This window comes from Stomoxys calcitrans, chromosome 1, assembly GCF_963082655.1.
Source record: "Stomoxys calcitrans chromosome 1, idStoCalc2.1, whole genome shotgun sequence".
In the NCBI taxonomy this organism is placed as follows: Eukaryota; Metazoa; Arthropoda; class Insecta; order Diptera; family Muscidae; genus Stomoxys; species Stomoxys calcitrans.
The window spans coordinates 230,711,134-230,730,731 of NC_081552.1; the positions used below are offsets into that span (position 1 = coordinate 230,711,134).

The 19,598-nt window shown below is 40.3% G+C and overlaps 2 protein-coding genes across 2 annotated transcripts in view; both read right to left on the reverse strand.

The window, feature by feature from the left end:
* Nucleotides 1–79: 79 nt before the first annotated feature.
* Nucleotides 80–8,698, reverse strand: LOC106093918 (uncharacterized). Its single transcript, XM_059368787.1, has 3 exons — nt 8,688–8,698; nt 8,596–8,608; nt 80–589 (listed from the first exon to the last, which is right to left on the reverse strand). Exons 1-3 carry the CDS (start codon nt 8,696–8,698, stop codon nt 80–82), a joined length of 534 nt encoding a protein of 177 aa, XP_059224770.1.
* A 4,733-nt stretch (nt 8,699–13,431) lies between these two features.
* The window catches only part of LOC131997636 (uncharacterized), a 12,569-nt gene continuing 6,402 nt past the window's right edge, over nt 13,432–19,598 (reverse strand). Inside the window, exons 2-4 of the mRNA XM_059368795.1 lie at nt 13,944–14,247; nt 13,776–13,853; nt 13,432–13,667 (exon numbers count right to left, since the gene is read on the reverse strand). Coding sequence (XP_059224778.1) covers nt 13,432–13,667; nt 13,776–13,853; nt 13,944–14,247 — 618 coding nt within the window. The remainder of the gene's footprint in view (nt 13,668–13,775; nt 13,854–13,943; nt 14,248–19,598) is intronic.

Genomic DNA, 19,598 nt, shown 5'->3' on the forward strand with positions numbered 1-19,598 from the left:
TTTCTAACATTTATACAAAACGAAATCACATTTCAAGCATTTAGGATGCCATTTTCAAATATCACAGATTTAAACATTCTTAGAAACGGTTGCGGCGGACAACAACACGACGTTGGGTCTTATAACGATAACCATCGGCATCAGAGAATGAATGTCCTGGGGCTGAAGCCTCAGTATCGTAAGTCTCAACGGCAGCAGAGGGAGCCTGCTCAGGAGCCAAATAGGTTTCAGCTGGGGCAGAGTACGAGGCTTCGGGTGCATCATAAACAGCCGAGGGTGCAGAGGCTGTTGGAGGCAAATATTCATTGGCTACTTCACGACGTTGACGACGGATGACACGGCGACGATGGGTCTTGTAACGATAACCATCATCTTGGGAGAAGGAATGAGCTGGAGCGGAAGCCTCCACATCGTAGCTCTCACTTGCTGCTGCTGCAGGAGCCGAATAGACAGCCTCAGGAGCGGGAGCAGAGGCAGCAACGCTAAAGCCTGCAGCATCGCCTATGGCATTGCCAGCATTAGGTGGCAAATACTCATTGCTAAGTTGAGCAGCAGCGGTAGCGAATAAGGCCAAGGCAATGGAGATTTTCTAAAATCGGAAGCAAATATTGGTTAAATCGATTCCAAGAAACTGGCTGGTGGTATCCAAATGTTTACTAACCATTTTAAGGGGAAGGTTATTTTTTTTTTTTGTGTTGTATCCAATTGATGCAAGAATCCAATGGAGAATGATGATTTGCTCATGAATTAAGCACTATTTTATAGCCCCGTCAAGAATCGACAAACAAAGCGGCCATGTGAACAATAGGGGGGGAAACTATGCCACAGCATATGCCTCGTACTGAAGTCAATGAAAAGCAAACATTTGATTTGTTGTTTTTGTGTTTTGTTTTAAGATCGGTACACAAAGAATATATCAATCAACTTCCCCATTGCTCAGAATGAGCCGCCTCTCATAGCGCACGGATAATGAGATAATGGCATCTTTGGCGATTTGGGTTTGTTTGCCTGTTTGCTTCCTTTTACACATTTTGCTTTAATGCACCATTATTCTAAGCCATTAACCAGTTCCCCTTCTCATTTTTCTGCGAACCGCGCTAAGTGAAGTGTGCCCGCATCACTTCACTTCGCCTCACTTCACTTTGGGCCAGCATGATAAATTAACGTGTCCAAAAATTAAATGGCAAACAAATCAAATGGAGCAACAGACGTTTAGACGCTATTTTTAGAGAGCCGCATCCGAACTAAGATTTATTGCAAACATTTGAGTAGTGTTGTCATCACTTTGCAAATTTATCGCTTCTAAAGAATCTGCATTTATGCGTGAACCCCCCTCTTGCCCACAATGACACTCTAAGAGCATATTTTTTTTATTTAATTTTTTCACTGATTAACCGTGGAGTTATACGGCAGAGAGTTCATTGATTTCAATGGGCCTTGACTTGAATAAATTAATAAAAAAAAAATAATTATATATAATATTTTTTAAGGTTAAAGCAAAAAACGAAACTTCAATAGCGAAATAGCATTAAAATTAAATTAAGAGTAGTAAAAAGGCACCAGGTTCGGCTGGGCTGAACTTTTGATACCCACCACCTCGGAAGATCGGGCTATATTTCATGGTTAAATTATAGACCAAACAGCAGAAACTTAACAGTGAAAGAAAACACGAAACGTGCGTGAGCTGTTTAAACCAGTTTTTCCAAAAAGATAATAGCTACAAAATCACCCTATACATTAAACACGAATATTGAAGAGCCTAGCATAGCCCACTGTGTCAAATTTGAGCGAGTTATAGAGTTATAAACGTGTTTTTATAAATCCCAAGATATTAAATCGCAGCTATAAACAAATATAGCCCGATCTTCACTATGCTCGGTACGAATGTCGAAGGGTGGGGATGCAAAATCATAAATCGGCAGATCTGTCTATATGGGGGCTATAGCCAAATCTGGACCGATCTGAACCAAATTGCAAAAAGATGTCGAAGGGCCTCAAACAATTCACTGTCCCAAATTTCGGCGAAGTTTGACACTAATTGCGCCTTTTATAGGCCCATGACCTTAAATCGAGAGATCGGTCTATATGGCAGCTATATCCAAATCTGGATCGATCTGGGCCAAATTAAAAAAAGGATGTCGAAAGGGTTAACACAACTCACTGTCCAAATTTTCAGCGAAATCGGATTATATATGCGCTTTTAATGGGCCCAAAAGCTTAAACCGGCAGATCGGTCTCTAGGGGGGCTATGTATCTAAATGTGGATGGATTTTAATCAAATTGGAAAAAAAAGTGTCGAAGGGCCTGACACAACTCTCTGTCTCAAATTTCAACGAAATCGCACAGTAAATGCACACTTTATAGGCCCAAGACCTTAAACCGAGAGATCGGCTATATGGCAACTATATCTATATCTGGACCGATCTGAGCCAAATTGACGAAGGATATGGAAGGGCCTAATACAACTCACTGTCCCAAATTTGGGCGAAATCGGACAATAAATGCGTCTTTTATGAGCCCAAAAACTTAAATCGAGAGATCGGTCTATACGGCCGCTATATATGCAAATCTGAACCGATCTGAGCCAAATTGAAAAAGAATATCGAAGGCCCTAACACAACTCACTGACCCAAATTATGGCTAAATCGGACAATAAATGCACCTTTGATGGGGCCAAGACTTTAAATCGAGATATCGGTCTATAAGGCAGCTACATCCAAATCTGGACCGATCTAGGCCATATTGCAGAGAGATGTCGAAAGGCCTAACACAACTCACCGTCCCAAATTTCGGCGACATCGGACAATAAATGCGCCTTTTATGGGCCCAAAACCTTAAACCGAGAGATCGACTATATGGCCTCACTAACCAACTTTAAAGGTCTGCTAAAAGGCGCGCGGACAACCTTCAAATTTTGCACACCATCTCGCTAACACTTCAGCTCTAACCATTTCAAATTTCAAAGATATATCTCGAACCGTTCTCACACGGCATATTTTTTTTTCGATTTTCCCCCACTGTGCGTCGGGGCATGGGCACAAATAAGGCTGATATTGAAAAATGTTGCTTTTATGTGGATTGTGCCACAATTTGGCACAGTGTGAATGGTAGACCCCTACCCATTCTTGTCAAATGTGGCCCAATCTAGATGTTCAACAAAAAGGTTTATAGGGGTACCAAAACGCACTGTTTCCAATTTCATCCAAATCGGATGAAAAATGCTCCTCTTATGAGCTCAATACTCTATATCGGGAGATCGGTCTATATGACAGCTATATCCAAAAATGGTCCGATCTGGAGCTCATTTGACAGAAATGGTTAAGAGTCTAACAGAACACAATGTGTCAAATTTCATCGGATTCGAGTTATAAATGGATATTTTATGGCCTCAATACCCTATATCGGGAGATCGGCCAGTCGGTCTATAGGATAGGTATATCCAAAAATAGTCCGATCTGAACCACACTTCATAGAAATGGGAAGGGGTCTACCAGAACTCATTGTGCCAAATTTAATCGAAAAAGGATGAAAAATTACCAATTTTATGCCTCAAGACTTTAAGTCTGGAGATCGGTCTATATAGCGGCTATATATAACTTATACCCGATTTTATGAGATCAGTGGGTCAGGTTTATATACTAAGAATAGGAAACCATCAAAAATTGTTTGGTAAAAGCTAAAGATATCTCTCAAATTATAAATACCCAGCTTTTGGTTATAAATGGGTAAATTCCCGGGTATTTACCCAATTTACCGGGTAAATACCTTTTAGGTACTTGCCCATCTCCAGTCATTCCCGGTCCATCGTAAGGGGGTAATATCTGCCTTGCACTTCTCCAATCAACCGACAATGCCTATACTGAATCTTATCTATAAAAAGTACGGACACTCCAGGTGCATATCCGCAAATCATGGTCCTTTTTATACCCTCCACCATAGGATGGGGGTATACTTCACTTTACTTCCTTACTTTAATTGGCTATGACAGAATGTTTGTTCCAATAGCAGAACGTAGAATAGCGTTCCAAGTGCCTCGATCTTCTGCGCTCATTCTAAAATCTCTGACATCAAGTTTCGATTTGTCTCCCATCACTTGATCTTTCCATCGGGCTTTTGAACGTTTTGCGTGTACCACGGTGTTTCCCTTCAAAGAGTTCTTTGCTGGAGCTTCTCCAACCCATTCTGACAACATGCCCTTGCCAACGCAGCCGTTGTATTTCGATACGTTTAAGTATGCTATCGGCGTCATACAGCTCGTGGATTATACGAAGCCTATATTCTCCATTAACGCAAACCGCTCCATATATTTTACGAAGAATCTTTCTCTCAAACACTCCAAGTACTGCCTCGTCTGCTTTCACAAATACTCATGCCTCAGAACCATATAACAGCACGGTATAGTGTAATCTTCGTCTGTCGAGAGTTGGCCTTTGCTTCTAAACTGCTTACTTAATCCAAAGTAGCATCTGTTTACCAGTATTATTCTTCGCTTAATCTCCAAACTGAAGTCATTCGTTTTGGGTAACGGCGGTGCCGATGTAGATAAATTTGCTAACTATCTCAAAGTTCTGGTTCCCAACTTACTCCATTTTCTTAATCTGATCGGTGTTACAAGGCGTTTTGATTGAAGTTGAAACCATCCATTTAATCTTATCTCCATTAACTGCCAGACCCATTTGCATTGACTCTCTTTCGATTCTTTCCAAGGCTGCAGTAAGTTTGCAGGCGAGTTTCATGTGTTCTCTTAGTGTGCCATATCTGCTTCACATCTGCATCTCGTATGATCTTCTCCAGCACTAAAGAGATCACACGATAGGCTGTCTCCTTGTCTGAAACCTCATTGAGTATTAAATGGTTCGAAGAGGTTCTTTCCTCTTCTTACTGAGGAACGCGTATCAGCAAGCGTCATCCCGCAGAGACTTATTAATTTTGCAAGGATATAAAACTCAGACATGACTTGAAATACTTTTGAACGTAAAGGAGTATCGAAAGCGGCTTTGTAGTCCAGAAAGAGTTGGTAGGTGTTGATTTGTCCTTCTCGGGTCTTTTCCAGTATTTGGCGCAGTGTGAATGTCTGGTCTAGGGTGGATTTACCTGGTCTAAAGTCGCATTGATAGGGCCCAATAATCTCCTTGACTTTAGGTTTTAATCGTTCACACAGTACGCTCGAGAGTATCTTGTTTGCGATGGCGAGGAGACTTATTCCTCTGTAGTTGACATATTCCGTCTTGTCTCATTTCTTGTGTACGGGACATAGTATGCTGAGGTTCCAATCATCGGGTATGCGTTCTTCTAGCCAGATTGAGCAGATAAGCTGATGCATACGCCTTATCAGCGTATCGCCTCCGGTTTTAAATGGTTCAGCGGTAGCCCTTCGGCTCCGGCTGCCTTGTTGTTCTTTAGTCGGGTCACTGCTACTTGGACCTCATTCTGACTAGGAGGTAGACATTCTATACCACCGTCAGGTATTGGTTATGTGGTATCCTCTTCGCCGCCAATGTCAAACACTAGCAATTGGGGAAAATGCAGTTTCACGTCTTTCAATCTCCTTTTTCTTTCTGTGGAAACTTGAAATGAAACCTTATATATTAGAAGCTATTGGGTTGCCCAAAAAGTAATTGCGGATTTTTCATGTAGTCAGCGTTGACAAATTTTACTATGAAATGTTGGTCGATTCGTCCATGGATTATACTTTCGCCAGGCCGAGAAAAAGTCCCGTATAAAATTGTAGACAAATTGGACCAAAAATGTGGGTTTCAGAGCAAAAATACCTAAAAAACGGGGTACGTTGATATGGGACCTACACCTAAAGGACCACATTCGATATGTTCGCATTTTGCAGGCTTAAGATGTTTAATCTGAAGATCGATCTATATGGTGGCTGCGATGATTATATTACTATGAGTATATTACAGAAAATTTATTCCTCCAGCCGAACGTAGAATAGATGCCCAAGCACCTCGATCTTCTGCGCTTCTTGGTCACTACATCGAAGTGTTGGTCTTCCCCTTTTGAGTTTTCTTTTGTGGTCGCTTTCAAAGGACTTCTTTGCTGGAGCTTCCATTCTGATAACATGTGCTAGCCAACATTAATGTTGAATTTTGATGGGTTTAACTATTATATCGACGTAGTACATCACCTGGTTCATAGGACGCCTATATTTTAACAAAATTTTCCAAACTTAAGCAAAATTGGACACTATATACGTCTTTTAGTAGCTGAAGATTTCAAATCTGGAGTCCAGTCTATGCAGGGTCAATGAAAAGATAAAGGCCTATACAGCCCATCCTCGAACATGATGGATAAAAAACAAGTAAAAGGCGTTAAGTTCAGTCGAGCCGAACTTTGGATAGCCACCACCTCGAGTATATATGTAAAAAAATGCAAATTTTGCCCATGAACATTCCACTAAGGAACAGGGGTAAACTTCTCACATATCAATGAGTGCAGTCCGATTCAAATTTAAGCTCAATAATAATGGGCCTCCTTATTTATAGCCGAGTCCGAACGGCGTGCCGCAATGCGACATCTGCTTGGAGAGAAGTTTTACATGGCATAGTACCTCACAAATGTTGCCAGCATTAGGAGGGGAAAACCACCGCTGAAAATTTTTTCTGATGGTCTCGCCAGGATTCGAACCCAGGCATTCAGCGTCATAGGTGGACATGCTAACTTCTGCGCTACGGTGGCCTCCATATATGTAATCCACCTTTCGTCATAATCCGGTGAAAAATGTATAATCCGGTGCCCCCATAGCAGCAATACCGCAAAATGGTCCGATTCGGACCGCATACGACACGGACATTGAGTCACACACAAGTCACTGTCCAATTTTCAAGAACAATATATTGGACTTTTTGGTAGCCATATCCAAATAAAGACCGATTTGAACCATATACGACACGGATGTGTCAAATTTCACCGAAATCGGATTATAAATGTGCCTTTTATCGGGCCAAAACCTTAAATCGAGAGATCGGTCTATATAGCGACTATATCCAACTCCGGACCGATCTGTGCCATATTGCAGAAAGATGTCGAAGGGCATAACACAACTCACTGTGCCAAATTTCGGTGACATCGGACAATAAATGCGCATTTTATGGGCCCAAAACCTTTAATCGAGAGATCGGTCTATATGGCAGCTATATCCAAATCTGAACCGATCCGGACCAAATTAAAGAAGCATGTCGAAGGTTTCTACACAACTCACTGTCCCAACTTTTGGCAAAATCGGACAATAAATTTGCCTCTTCTGGACCCAAGACCCTAAATCGATTGATCGGTCTATATGGCAGCTATATCCAAATCTGAACTGATCTGAGCTAAATTGAATATGAATGTCGAGGTGCCTCATACAACTCACCGTTCCAAATTATGGCAAAAATCGGAGAATAAAGGCGTCTTTTATAAGCCTAAGACCCTAAATCGGCGGCTCGGTCTATATCAAGATATAGTCCGATATAGCCTATCTTCGAACTTAACCTGCTTATGGACAAAAAAAAAAAACTGTGCAAAGTTTAAGCTCAATGTCTCTATTTTTAAAGACTGTAGCGTGATTTCAACAGACAGACGGACGGACATGGCTAAATGTAAAAATGTAGCTTCATTAAACGGCGGATTTTTCATATAGTCGGCGTTGACACATTTTTTCACAGCTTGTGACTCTGTAATTGCATTCTTTCTTCTGTCAGTTATCAGCTGTTACTTTTAGCTTGCTTTAGAAAAAAAGTGCAAAAAAAGTATATTTGATAAAAGTTCATTCTAAGCTTTATTAAAAATGCATTTACTTTCTTTTAAAAAATCCGCAATTACTTTTTGGGCAACCCAATATTATGAATCTTACACTTATATAACGTAATCCCAAAACTTGGCTTGGATATTCACAAACTTTGGCACGAGTTTTTTATGGCAACAATGAATCGTAAAATTGGAAACAGTTCGTACCTAGCAACCTAGCAGCAACATTAGCAAGGCCAAAACTTGTGTCTCTGTGCAGCTTTCTTTTCGATTTCAATATCGATTATTCGACTTTTTAGTTATTGAAAGTAGACTTTTTACGCAAAAAATCGATTAATCGATTAGTCGAAAGTCGACTTTGGGATCCCTAATCGGAGTCCTTGGTCTGTAAAATAGTCTGAGTCTGTAAACGACTGCCACTCTCACCTAACCTTACCTTACCCCTTTCTACCAATTGCAGTTATACCCAAAATTGTCCCAATGGACATGTCTGTTTGGTTGGCTTGGGGTGGTTCGCTCCCCTAGGCAGGTTTATCCCGATCCTACATGTTTTAGACAAATTCGTATTTTTGACTTTGCAAACAAAATTTCTCTTAAATCCGTCTATGCAAGGCAAGATTATGCTCACTTCACCCCCTCCAATAGCAAAAAATCACAAGTCCATCCTCTTTAAAAATTTCAGAAAAATTGAACCATTTTCTATTTACCAATCAAAGCACAATTCGTATATTTAAGGCCGAAGAAGATTTTCTTAAAATTGGATTGCAAGAGTTTTATTTTTAAATTTGGTATTAATGCCCACTGAACCACATTGTATTTATCCAGTAAGGATAAAAAAAAAATGACACCACTTACCCACAAATATAATCTGAAATGAGAAGAAAACAAATTAATTTTTAAAAATTAATAAAGACATCTTAAAGCACGAAAACAATTTAAAAATTTACAAAGCAGCCATTCTTCTATAAAATTGGAGAATGGAAATCAGTAGGAAATCTATGGTTGCCCAAAAAGTAATTGCGGATTTTTCATATAGTCGGCGTTGACAAATTTTTTCAACGGCTTGTGACTCTGTAATTGCATTCTTTCTTCTGTCAGTTATCAGCTGTTACTTTTAGCTTGCTTCAGAAAAAAAGTGTAAAAAAGTATATTTGATTAAAGTTCATTCTAAGTTTTATTAAAAATGCATTTACTTTCTTTTAAAAAATCCGGAATTACTTTTTGGGCAACCCAATATATGTAAAAATAAATCGATCTGAACCATATACGACACGGATGTCGAAAGGCCTAACATAAGTCACAGTGTCAAATTTCAGTGACATCGGATTATAAATGTGCTTTTTGTGGGGCCAACACTGTAAATCGAGATATCGGTCTACATGGCAGCTATATGCAAATCTGGGCCGATTTGGGCCAAGTTGCAGAAAAATGTCGAAAAGCCTAACACAAAGCACTGTCCCAAATTTCGGCGAAATTGGACAATAAATGCGCCTTTTAAGAACCCAAACGCTTAAATCGAGAGATCGGTCTATATGTCAGCTTTATTAAAATGTGCACCAATCTGGGCCAAATTGAAGAAGGACGTCGAAGAGCCTAACACAACGCACTGTCCCAAATTTCAGCGACCTTTATGGCCCCAAAACCTTAAACCGAGAGATCGGTCTATACGGCAGCTATATCTAAATCTTGACCGATCTGGGCCAAATTGGCGAAGGATGTCGAAGGGACTAACACAACTCGATGTCCTTAATTTCAGCAAAATCGCATAATAAATGTGGCTTTTATGGTCCTAAGACACTAAATCGGAGGATCGGTCTATATTGCAGCTATATCCAAATCTGAACCGATCAGAGGCAAAATGAAGAAAGATGTCGAAGGGCCTAACAAAACTCACTGTCCCAAATTTCAGCCAAATCGGATAATAAATGTGGTTTTTAAGGGTCTAAGACCCCAGATCCAGATCCTCCTCCGAGATCGGTCTATATGGCAGCTATATCCAAATCTTGACCGATCTGCGCCAAATTGGCGAAGGATGTCGAAGGGACTAACACAACTCACTGTCTCTAATTTCAGCAAAATCGGATAATAAATGTGGCGTTTAAGGGTCTAAGACCCCAAATCGGAGGATCGGTCTTTATGGCAGCTATATCCAAATCTTGATCGATCTGGACCAAATTGGCGAAGGATGTCGAAGGGACTAATACAACTCGATGTCCCTAATTTCGGCAAAATCGGATAATAAATGTGGCTTTTATGGGCCTAAGACCCTAAATCGGAGGATCTGTCTATATGGCAGCTATATCCAAATCTGATCCGATCAGGGCCAAATTGACGAAGTATGTCAGAGGGTCTAACACAACTCACTGTCCCAAATTTCGGCAAAATCGGATAATAAATGTGGCTTTTATGGGCCTAAGACCCTAAATCGGAGGATCGGTCTATATGGCAGCTATATCCAAATCTGATCCGATCAGGGCCAAATTGGCGTAGGATGTCGAAGGGACTAACACAACTCACTGCCCCAAATTTCAGCCAAATCGGATAATAAATGTGGCTTTTAAGGGTCTAAGACCCTAAATCGGAGGATCGGTCTATATGGCAGCTATATCCAAATCTTGACCGATCTGGGCCAAATTGGCGCAGGATGTCGAAGGGACTAACACAACTCGATGTCCCTAATTTCGGCAAAATCGGATAATAAATGTGGCTTTTATGGGCGTAAGACCCTAAATCGGAGGATCGGTCTATATGGCAGCTATATCCAAATCTGATCCGATCAGGGCCAAATTCACGAGGTATGTCAAAGGGTCTAACACAGCTCACTGTCCCAAATTTCGGCAAAATCGGATAATAAATGTGGCTTTTATGGGCCTAAGACCCTAAATCGGAGGATCGGTCTATATGGCAGCTATATCCAAATCTGATCCGATCAGGGCCAAATTGAAGAAAGATGTCAAAGTGCCTAAGAAAACTCCCTATCTTAAATTGCAGCAAAATCGGATAATAAATGTGGCTTCTATGGGCCTAAAACCCCAAATCGCAGGATCGGTCTATATGGCAGCTATATCCAAATCTGATCCGATCAGGGCCAAATTGAAGAAAGATGTCAAAGTGCCTAAGAAAACTCACTGTCTTAAATTGCAGCAACATCGGATAATAAATGTGGCTTTTTTGGGCCTAAGACCCTAAATCGGAATGATCGGTCTATATGGCAGCTATATCCAAATCTGAACCGTTCTGGGACAAATTGACGAAGGACGTCGAACGGTCTAACACAACTCCTTGTCTTAAATTTCAGCAAAATCGGATAATAAATGTGGCTTTTTGGGCCTAAGACCCTAAATCGGACGATCGGTCTATATGGGGGCTATATCAAGATGTGGTCCGATATAGCCCATCTTCGAACTTAACAAGCTTATGGACAAAAAAAAAGAATCTGTGCAAAATTTCAGCTCAATATCTCTATTTTTAAAGACTGTAGCGTGATTTCAACAGACAGACGGACAGACGGACGGACATGTCAAGATCGTCTTAGATTTTTACGCTGATAGGGTCGGAAATGGATATGACAAAACGAATACACCCCCATCCTTCGGTGGTGGGTATAAAAATATTTATATACTTTATGGGGTCTTAGACGAATATTTTGAAGTATTACAAACGGAATGACTATATCAGTATACACCCTTCCTATGGTGGGGGGTATAAAAAGATGGGCCATAATTCGAGACTCGAAAAATTCAAAATAATATGGGAAATCCATCAAAATTTTCACGAATTTTCACTTTGAAAACTTTAAAAATTGCTGTATCTCCTATATTATCTGTACTAGAAAGAAGTTGGCCAAAATTCGTGACTCCCTCAAAAAATTCAAAATTTCATCGAAATCCATGTGAAATCGATTTTTCATTTTCAAAACTTTTAAATGGCTATATCTCCTAAACTATGCGTCCTAGAGGGGAATGGGTCATAATTCGTGACCCCACCAAAAATTTCAAATTTTCACTATGAAAATTTTAAAATGGCTCAATCTCCTAAACAATGCGTCCTAGAGGAAAATGGGCCATAATTCGTGACCCCACCGAAAATTTCAAATTTTCACTATGAAAACTTTAAAATGGCTCTATCTCCTAAACTAGAGGGAAATGGGCCATAATTCGTGACCCCCAACGCAAAATCCATCTGAAATCGAATTTTCATTTTCAAAACTTTTAAATGGCTATATCTCCTAAACTATGCGTCCTAGAGGGGAATGGGTCATAATTCGTGACTCCACAAAAAAAAATTGAATTTTATCGAAAATCCATCAAAAATCTAATTTTCACTATGAAAACTTTCAAATGGCTGTATCTCCTAAACTAAGCGAAATAGGCCAAAATTCGTGACAACACGAAAAATTTCAAAATTTCATGAAAATCCTTCAAAAATCGTACTTTCACTTTGAAATCTTTAAATTGCATGTATCTCCTAAACTATGCGTTCTAGAAAGAAGTGGGCGAAAAATCACGTCCTAGAAGCAAATGGTAACTCCACCAAAAAAAAAAAAAAATCTAAATTTCATCGAAAGTAAAAAAATTGATTTTTTACTTTGAAAGCATTAAAATGTCTGTATCTTCTAAATTATCCGTTTTTGGAAAGAAGTTGGTCAGAATTCGTGAATGCGTCGAAAAATTCAAGATTTCATCGAAAATCCAGAAAATTCGAATTTCCACTTTGAAAACTTAAACTATGCGTCCTAGAGGGAAATGGGCCATGATTAGTGACTCAACCAAGAAACTCGAAGTTTCATTAAAAATCTATCAAAAGTCGAATTTTCACTTTGAAAACTTTAAAATGGCTGTATCTCCTAGACTATAGATCCTGGGGGAGAAATGGCCATAATTCGTGACTACACCAAAAAATTTTAAAATTTTAATCGAAAATCCATAAAAATCAAATTTTCATTTTGAAAACTATTATATGAGTGTATCTCCTAAACTATAGATCCTAGAAGGAAATGGGCCATAATTCGTGACTACACCAAAAAAAAATCAAAATTTCCTTAAAAATCCATCAAAATTTTTAAATGGCTTTATCTCTTAAACTATGCGTTCTAGAGAGAAACGGACAATAATTTTTTGACTCCATCTAAAAATTTTAAATTTCATCGAAAATCCATTAAAAATCGAATTTTCACTTCACAAACTTAAAAATGGCTGTATCTCCTAAACTATGCGTCCTAGAGAGAAATGAGCCAAAAGCTTCAAAATTAACGATAGTATCGATACTATGGATACTATGGATATACAATATATCATTTGAAATATCGAAAATATCGAATGCTGCGATTATCGATATCGAATGTTGCGATTATCGATATCGAATGTTGCGATTATCGATATCGAATGTAGCGATTATCGATATCTTTGTGCAGAATGTCTGCAGAAAAGGTGTTCTATCCTCGGTCATTATTTTTTTCATAGGCTCAGTAAATTTAGGTTGTGAAAGTTTTCGGGCTTTGGTTAACATGTTTACCGGTACCCCTCTTGGGGTGATGTTGGATTTAGAATTGACTACCTAGCTTTCTTGCTTTATTAAAAATATCATAAGTTAAAATTTAACTAAAATTTTATTTTTTTTATAACTTTTTTTAGCATAGTCATTGTGTAACAAATATTCAGGGTTAAAATGTATTAACAAAGAATTAACTTTCTAGAAACGGTTGCGACGGTAGACAACACGACGGTGAGTCTTGTAACGGTAGCCATCAGCATCCGAGAAGGAGGCAGAAGCACCAGAATCGGCAGCAGCTTGAGCTGGAGCAGAGTAAGACTGAGCAGCTGGAGCTGGAGCAGAGTAAGATTGGGCAGCTGGAGCAGAGTAAGATTGGGCAGCTGGAGCTGGAGCAGAGTAAGATTGAGCAGCTGGAGCAGAGTAAGATTGGGCAGCTGGGGGCTGGAGCAGAGGTAAGATTGGGCAGCTGGGGCTGGAGCAGAGTAAGATTGGGCAGCTGGGCTGGAGCAGAGGGTAAGATTGGGGCAGCTGGGGCTGGAGCAGGAGTAAGAATTGGGCAGCTGGGGCTGGAGCAGAGTAAGATTGGGCAGCTGGAGCTGGAGCAGAGTAGGACTGAGCAGCTGAAGAGGATTCAGCTACAGGGGGCAAGTACTCAGCACCGACATCACGACGTTGGCGACGGATAACACGGCGACGATGGGTCTTGTAACGGTAACCATCATCTTGGGAGAAGCTGTGAGCTGGCTCAGCAGCCTCGCTTTCATAGCTGGCTTCGTACGAAGCAGCTGGGGCAGAGTAGGCCAAATCAGCAGCTGGGGCAGCAGCTGGAGCAGCATAGCTGACTTCAGGGGCTGGAGCAGCGGAAGGCCACTTCAGCGGGAGCGGACTGGGCAACACCCAAAGCTGGCTGCACCAACAGCGGCACCTACCACCACCACCAGCATTGGGGGGCAAATACTCATTGTTGAGTTGAGCAGCGGCAGCAGCAACCAAAGCAAAAGTGATTGGGATTTTCTAAAAGACACACAGAGAATAAAAAAGCCAATAGAGTTCATGTTGCCATCGTTCCAATCTCCAATTGAACAAAAAAGGTCAATCCAAAACTCCTCTATTACGGCCAAGTGATGATACTCACCATGTTGATGGGTTGATTGGTGTTGTTGTGTTGTTTGGTAGTTCGGTTAGGTTCTACTAAAGTCCGTAAGACAATGATGCCAAACAAAGGTTAAATCGGCTTTTTATAGCTCAAGAATCTTTTGGTAAGACACACAGGAAACTTGTTATTAAACTGATAGCATATACAGCGGCGGCGGCCCCTGTGTCTGACACTAATATATGTTTATTAGGCGAACGCCTTAGTCTTCCGTTTGTTTGTCATTCATAATTTAAAATTTAATGAAAAATTAAAAACATATAAAATCACCCCACCAAAGACTATTTGCTTTGCAATACCCCTCCATAGAGTTTTTATTCACCAAATTGATTAATTATTCCGGCAGGTCATGCTATGGGTGCTAAGCCTCCCTCCTCCAACTGTTGGTACAGACAAGTTTTGTGTGAAACTCTACTATTATTCGCACCGAGGAGGCCTCAGTTTGTGTGATGCTAAAAAATAATTCAACATTCAATTGAACTCAAGATTCGCACGCATTTGGCCAAAGAAGTCATCAGTTGTCCACTAAACTTGTCAGCCATGCAATAAACTCTTGATTGAGTAGGCCAGTGACCCTGACATCTAATCTACTTTCGCTTTTATTGCATAGATGATTGAGTCTTTAGCTCTGATCATAGGCATTGTTAATGCAAATTTCCACTAGACTGGTTATACTAACTATGAGGTTTACCAATCAGCCGACCACTTGTCTGTTTATATATAAAATTTAAAGAACGACGGCATTTAAAGTTAGTTGAAAATTGGCTGACTTTTCATGCATAACATATGTGAGGGAACTAAAGCGGAGCTAAAAAAAAATCCCAAAGAAAAGCAGACTCATACAATTTTCCCACAAATATTTCTTTAAGGAACAGAAAGGGGACTTCTCTCTGGTGTAGGTGGAACTCTAATCCGCTGCCGAAGGATGTACCAATAACTTTTCTATTCCCTCGGCATCCAACTCATCTTGTCCCGATATGTCCCAAATTAGCCATAAGGCATTCAACAGTCTCTTTCTGCTAAAGAGTTATGTGCGCTCAGGTCTTTAACAAGGTTCGCATTGCTGACAAGTTAAGGCGTGCTAAGTTCGAATCTTATGTAACCAGAAATCGTATTTGTCCCCGCCACAGAATAACTACGAGCATCGCACAGGCTGGAACTTTGAACTTCAATCTGTGTGTTGTTCTTTGTTATCACAAGAAGCTTAGCTGGAAGCTACCGGGAGCGTCCACAGGTTGCGGATAGTGGAATGCTTCAGCGGTTTGTAGTGGAGAGTCACAGTGAGAGGTCAGGTGGCACCGGCTCTTGTTCAAATACTGAGTGCCCATGCAGCTCGATACGACAAGGCGAGTTATTGGCGTCTCTAAATAACCAATGGTCATCATGTAGCCGCGGCGATCAGTCGTAACGACCGGAACGAGCTTCCTACCCTATAAGAGCTTGACAAGGATCGCCAACTCCACATACAAATATGGCTACAACAACTTTGAAATTGTCAAGCGCTTTGCCCGGTATCTCTTTAAAGGCAAACAAAGGGTAATGGATTGCTATGCTAGTGGATCTATATCAGGTTATGGAACAATTCGGGCCATACAATTTTGGCAAAATTTCAACCAAATTGTATAAGAATTGCGCCCATAGGGGCTCAAGAAGTAAAATCAGGAAATCGATTTATATGAGAGCCATATTAGTTTTTATACCCTCCACCATAGGATGGGGGGTATACTAATTTCGTCATTCTGTTTGTAACTACTCGAAATATTCGTCTGAGACCCCAAAAAGTATATATATACTTGATCGTCGTGACATTTTATGTCGATCTAGCCATGTCCGTCCGTCTGTCCGTCCGTCCGTCCGTCTGTCTGTCGAAAGCACGCTAACTTCCGAAGGAGTAAAGCTAGCCGCTTGAAATTTTGCACAAATACTTCTTATTAGTGTAGGTCTGTTGGTATTGTAAATGGGCGATATCGGTCCATGTTTTGATATAGCTGCCATATAAACCGATCTTGGGTCTTGACTTCTTGAGCCTCTAGAGTGCGCAATTCTTATCCGATTGGAATGAAATTTTGCACGGCGTGTTTTTTTTACAATATCCAACAACTGTGCCAAGTATGGTTCAAATCGGTCCATAACCTGATATAGCTGCCATATAAACCGATCTTGGGTCTTGACTTCTTGAGCCTCTAGAGTGCGCAATTCTTATCCTATTGGAACGAAATTTCGCACGACGTGTTTTGATATGATATCCAACAACTGTGCCAATTATGGTTTAAATCGGCTCATAACCTGATATAGCTGTCATATAAACCGATCTTGGGTCTTGACTTCTTGAGCCTCTAGAGTGCGCAATTCTTATCCTATTGGAACGAAATTTCGCACGACGTGTTTTGATATGATATCCAACAACTGTGCTAAGTATGCTCTAAATCGGTTCATAACCTGATATAGCTGCCATATAAACCGATCTTGGGTCTTGACTTCTTGAGCTTCTAGAGTGCGCAATTCTTATCCTATTGGAACGAAATTTCGCACGACGTGTTTTGTTATGATATCCAACAACTGTGCCAATTACGGTTCAAATCGGTCTATAATCTGATATAGCTGCCATATAAACCGATCTTGGGTGTTGACTTCTTGAGCCTCTAGAGTGCGCAATTCTTATCCTATTGGAACGAAATTTCGCACGACGTGTTTTGATATGATATCCAACAACTGTGCTAAGTATGCTCTAAATCGGTTCATAACCTGATATAGCTGTCATATAAACCGATCTTGGGTCTTGACTTCTTGAGCTTCTAGAGGGCGCAATTCCTATCCGATATGGCTGAAATTTTGCATGACGTATTTTATTCTTACTTCCAACAACTGTGTCAAATAAGTTTCAAATCGGTTAATAACCTGATATAGCTGCCAAGTAAACCGATCTGGGATCTGGACTTCTTGAGCCTCTAGAGGTCGCAATTTTTATCTGATTTGCCTGGAATTTTGTACGACGGTTCCTCTCATAACCATCAACATACGTGTTTATTATGGTCTGAATCGGTCTATAGTCTGATACAGCTCCCATATAAATCGATCTCTATATTTTACTTCTTGAGACCCCAAATATTTTCTTATATCCTTTTTTGCCTAAGAAGAAATGCCGGAAAATGAATTCGACAATTGCGACCCATGGTGGAGGGTATATAAGATTCGGCCCGGCCGAACTTAGCACGCTTTTACTTGTTATACCTAATCAGACCATACCTGCCACGTGAAAAATTTCAACTACGAACTACGCCCTATAGGGACTCAAGAAGTTAAATCGGGAGATCGGTTTATATGAGATCTACAGAAGGTTTAAAACCGATTCAGACCATGTTTGGCACGTAAGTTGAAGGTCACAGGAAAGGTCATTCTGCAATACAGCCAAATCTGATAAGAATTGCGCTCTCTAGAGGCTCAAGAAGTATAGTTGGTAGATCGGATTTTATGGGAGCTATAGCAGGTTCTCAACCGATTTCGACATTACTAAGAATAGTTGTTAGAAGTCAAAATTAAACATTTCCTGCAAAACTTTAGTCAAATCGGATAATAATTGCGCCCTCTAGATGCTCAAGAAGTCAGATTCAAGATCGGTTTTTATGGCAGTTATATCAAAACATGGACCAATATGACCGAATGTGCAAGGCCAATCGACCTACTCCAATACTTGCCATCTGCGCCAAGATTCATGCACCTAGCTTTATTCATACGAAAGTTAGCGTGCTTTCGACAGACAGACGGACGGACATAGCTTGATCGACTTTAAAGGTCAACAAGTAAAACCGTTCCAAGTTCAACCGGGCCGAATCTTGGGAACCCACAAACCAGCAAAAATTTAAGCTTCAAGGAACCGCACAACGATAATCGAGAGACCGGTTTATATGGGAGCTATACCGAGTTATAAACCGATTTGGACCGTAATTGCCACAGATGTTGGAAGTCATAACAGAACACCACATCCGAAATTTCAGCCAAATCAGACAAAAATTGCTACTTGTAAGGGCTCAAGAAGTCAAATCGGGAGATCGGCTTATATGGGAGCTATATCAGATTATTTACCGATTTAAACCGTACTTGGCACTGTTGTTGGAATTCATAATGAAACACTTTGTGCGAAATTTCAACCAAATCGTATGAAAACTGAGGCGTCCAAGGGCTCAAGAAGTCAAATCGGGAGATCGGTTTATATGGAAGCTATATCAGATTATGTACCGATTTAAACCGTACTTGGCACAGTTGTTGGGAGTGATAACAGAACACTATGTTCGAAATTTCGGCCAAATCGGATGAAAACTTAGGCTTCCAGGGGCCCAAGAAGTCAAATCCGGTGATCGGTTTATATGGGAGCTATATCAGATTATGTACCGATTTAAACCGTACTTGGCACAGTTGTTGGGAGTGATAACGGAACACTATGTGCGAAATTTCAGCCAAATCGGATGAAAACTGAGGTTTCCAGGGGCTCAAGAAGTCAAATCGGGAGATCGGTTTATATGGGAGCTATATCAGCTTATAGACCAATTTGGACCGTACCTAGCACAGATGTTGGAAGTCACACGAAAACACCATGTGCAAATGTTTTGCCAAATCGGACTAAAATTCCGGCTTCCAGAAGCTCAAGAAGTCAAATCGGGAGATCGGTTTATATGGAAGCTATATCAGGTTCTTGACTGATGTAGACCGTACTACGCACAGTTGGTGCAAGTCATAATAGAACACAATGTGCAAATTTCACTGAAATCGGATAAAAATTGGCGCTTCCAAGGGCTCAAGAAATCATATCGGGAAATCGGTTTATATGGATGCTATATCAGGTTATAGACCGATTTCGACCGTACCTCGCACATCTATTGGAAGTCATAACAGAACCCTTTATGCAAATTTCATACCAAATCGGGTAAAAATTGCTTCTTCCAGGGGCTGAAGAAGTCAAATCGAGTTATTAAGGAAGATAAAGTGTGGTTTTTTAAGAGTTATAGTAAAATTTTTCAAAAAAACAACAGATAAAATTTAAAAAAAAAATTACGAAATCTTTATTTGAATCGAATGTACTGTTTGAGTGTTTGAAGATTATTTCATGCAAATGTTGACCGTGACTGCGCCTCAAATCCGCTTAGTCCAATTTTGGCATACTGTTTCCAACATTTCGACCGTTATCTCACGAATAAATACTTAAATGTTATCTTCC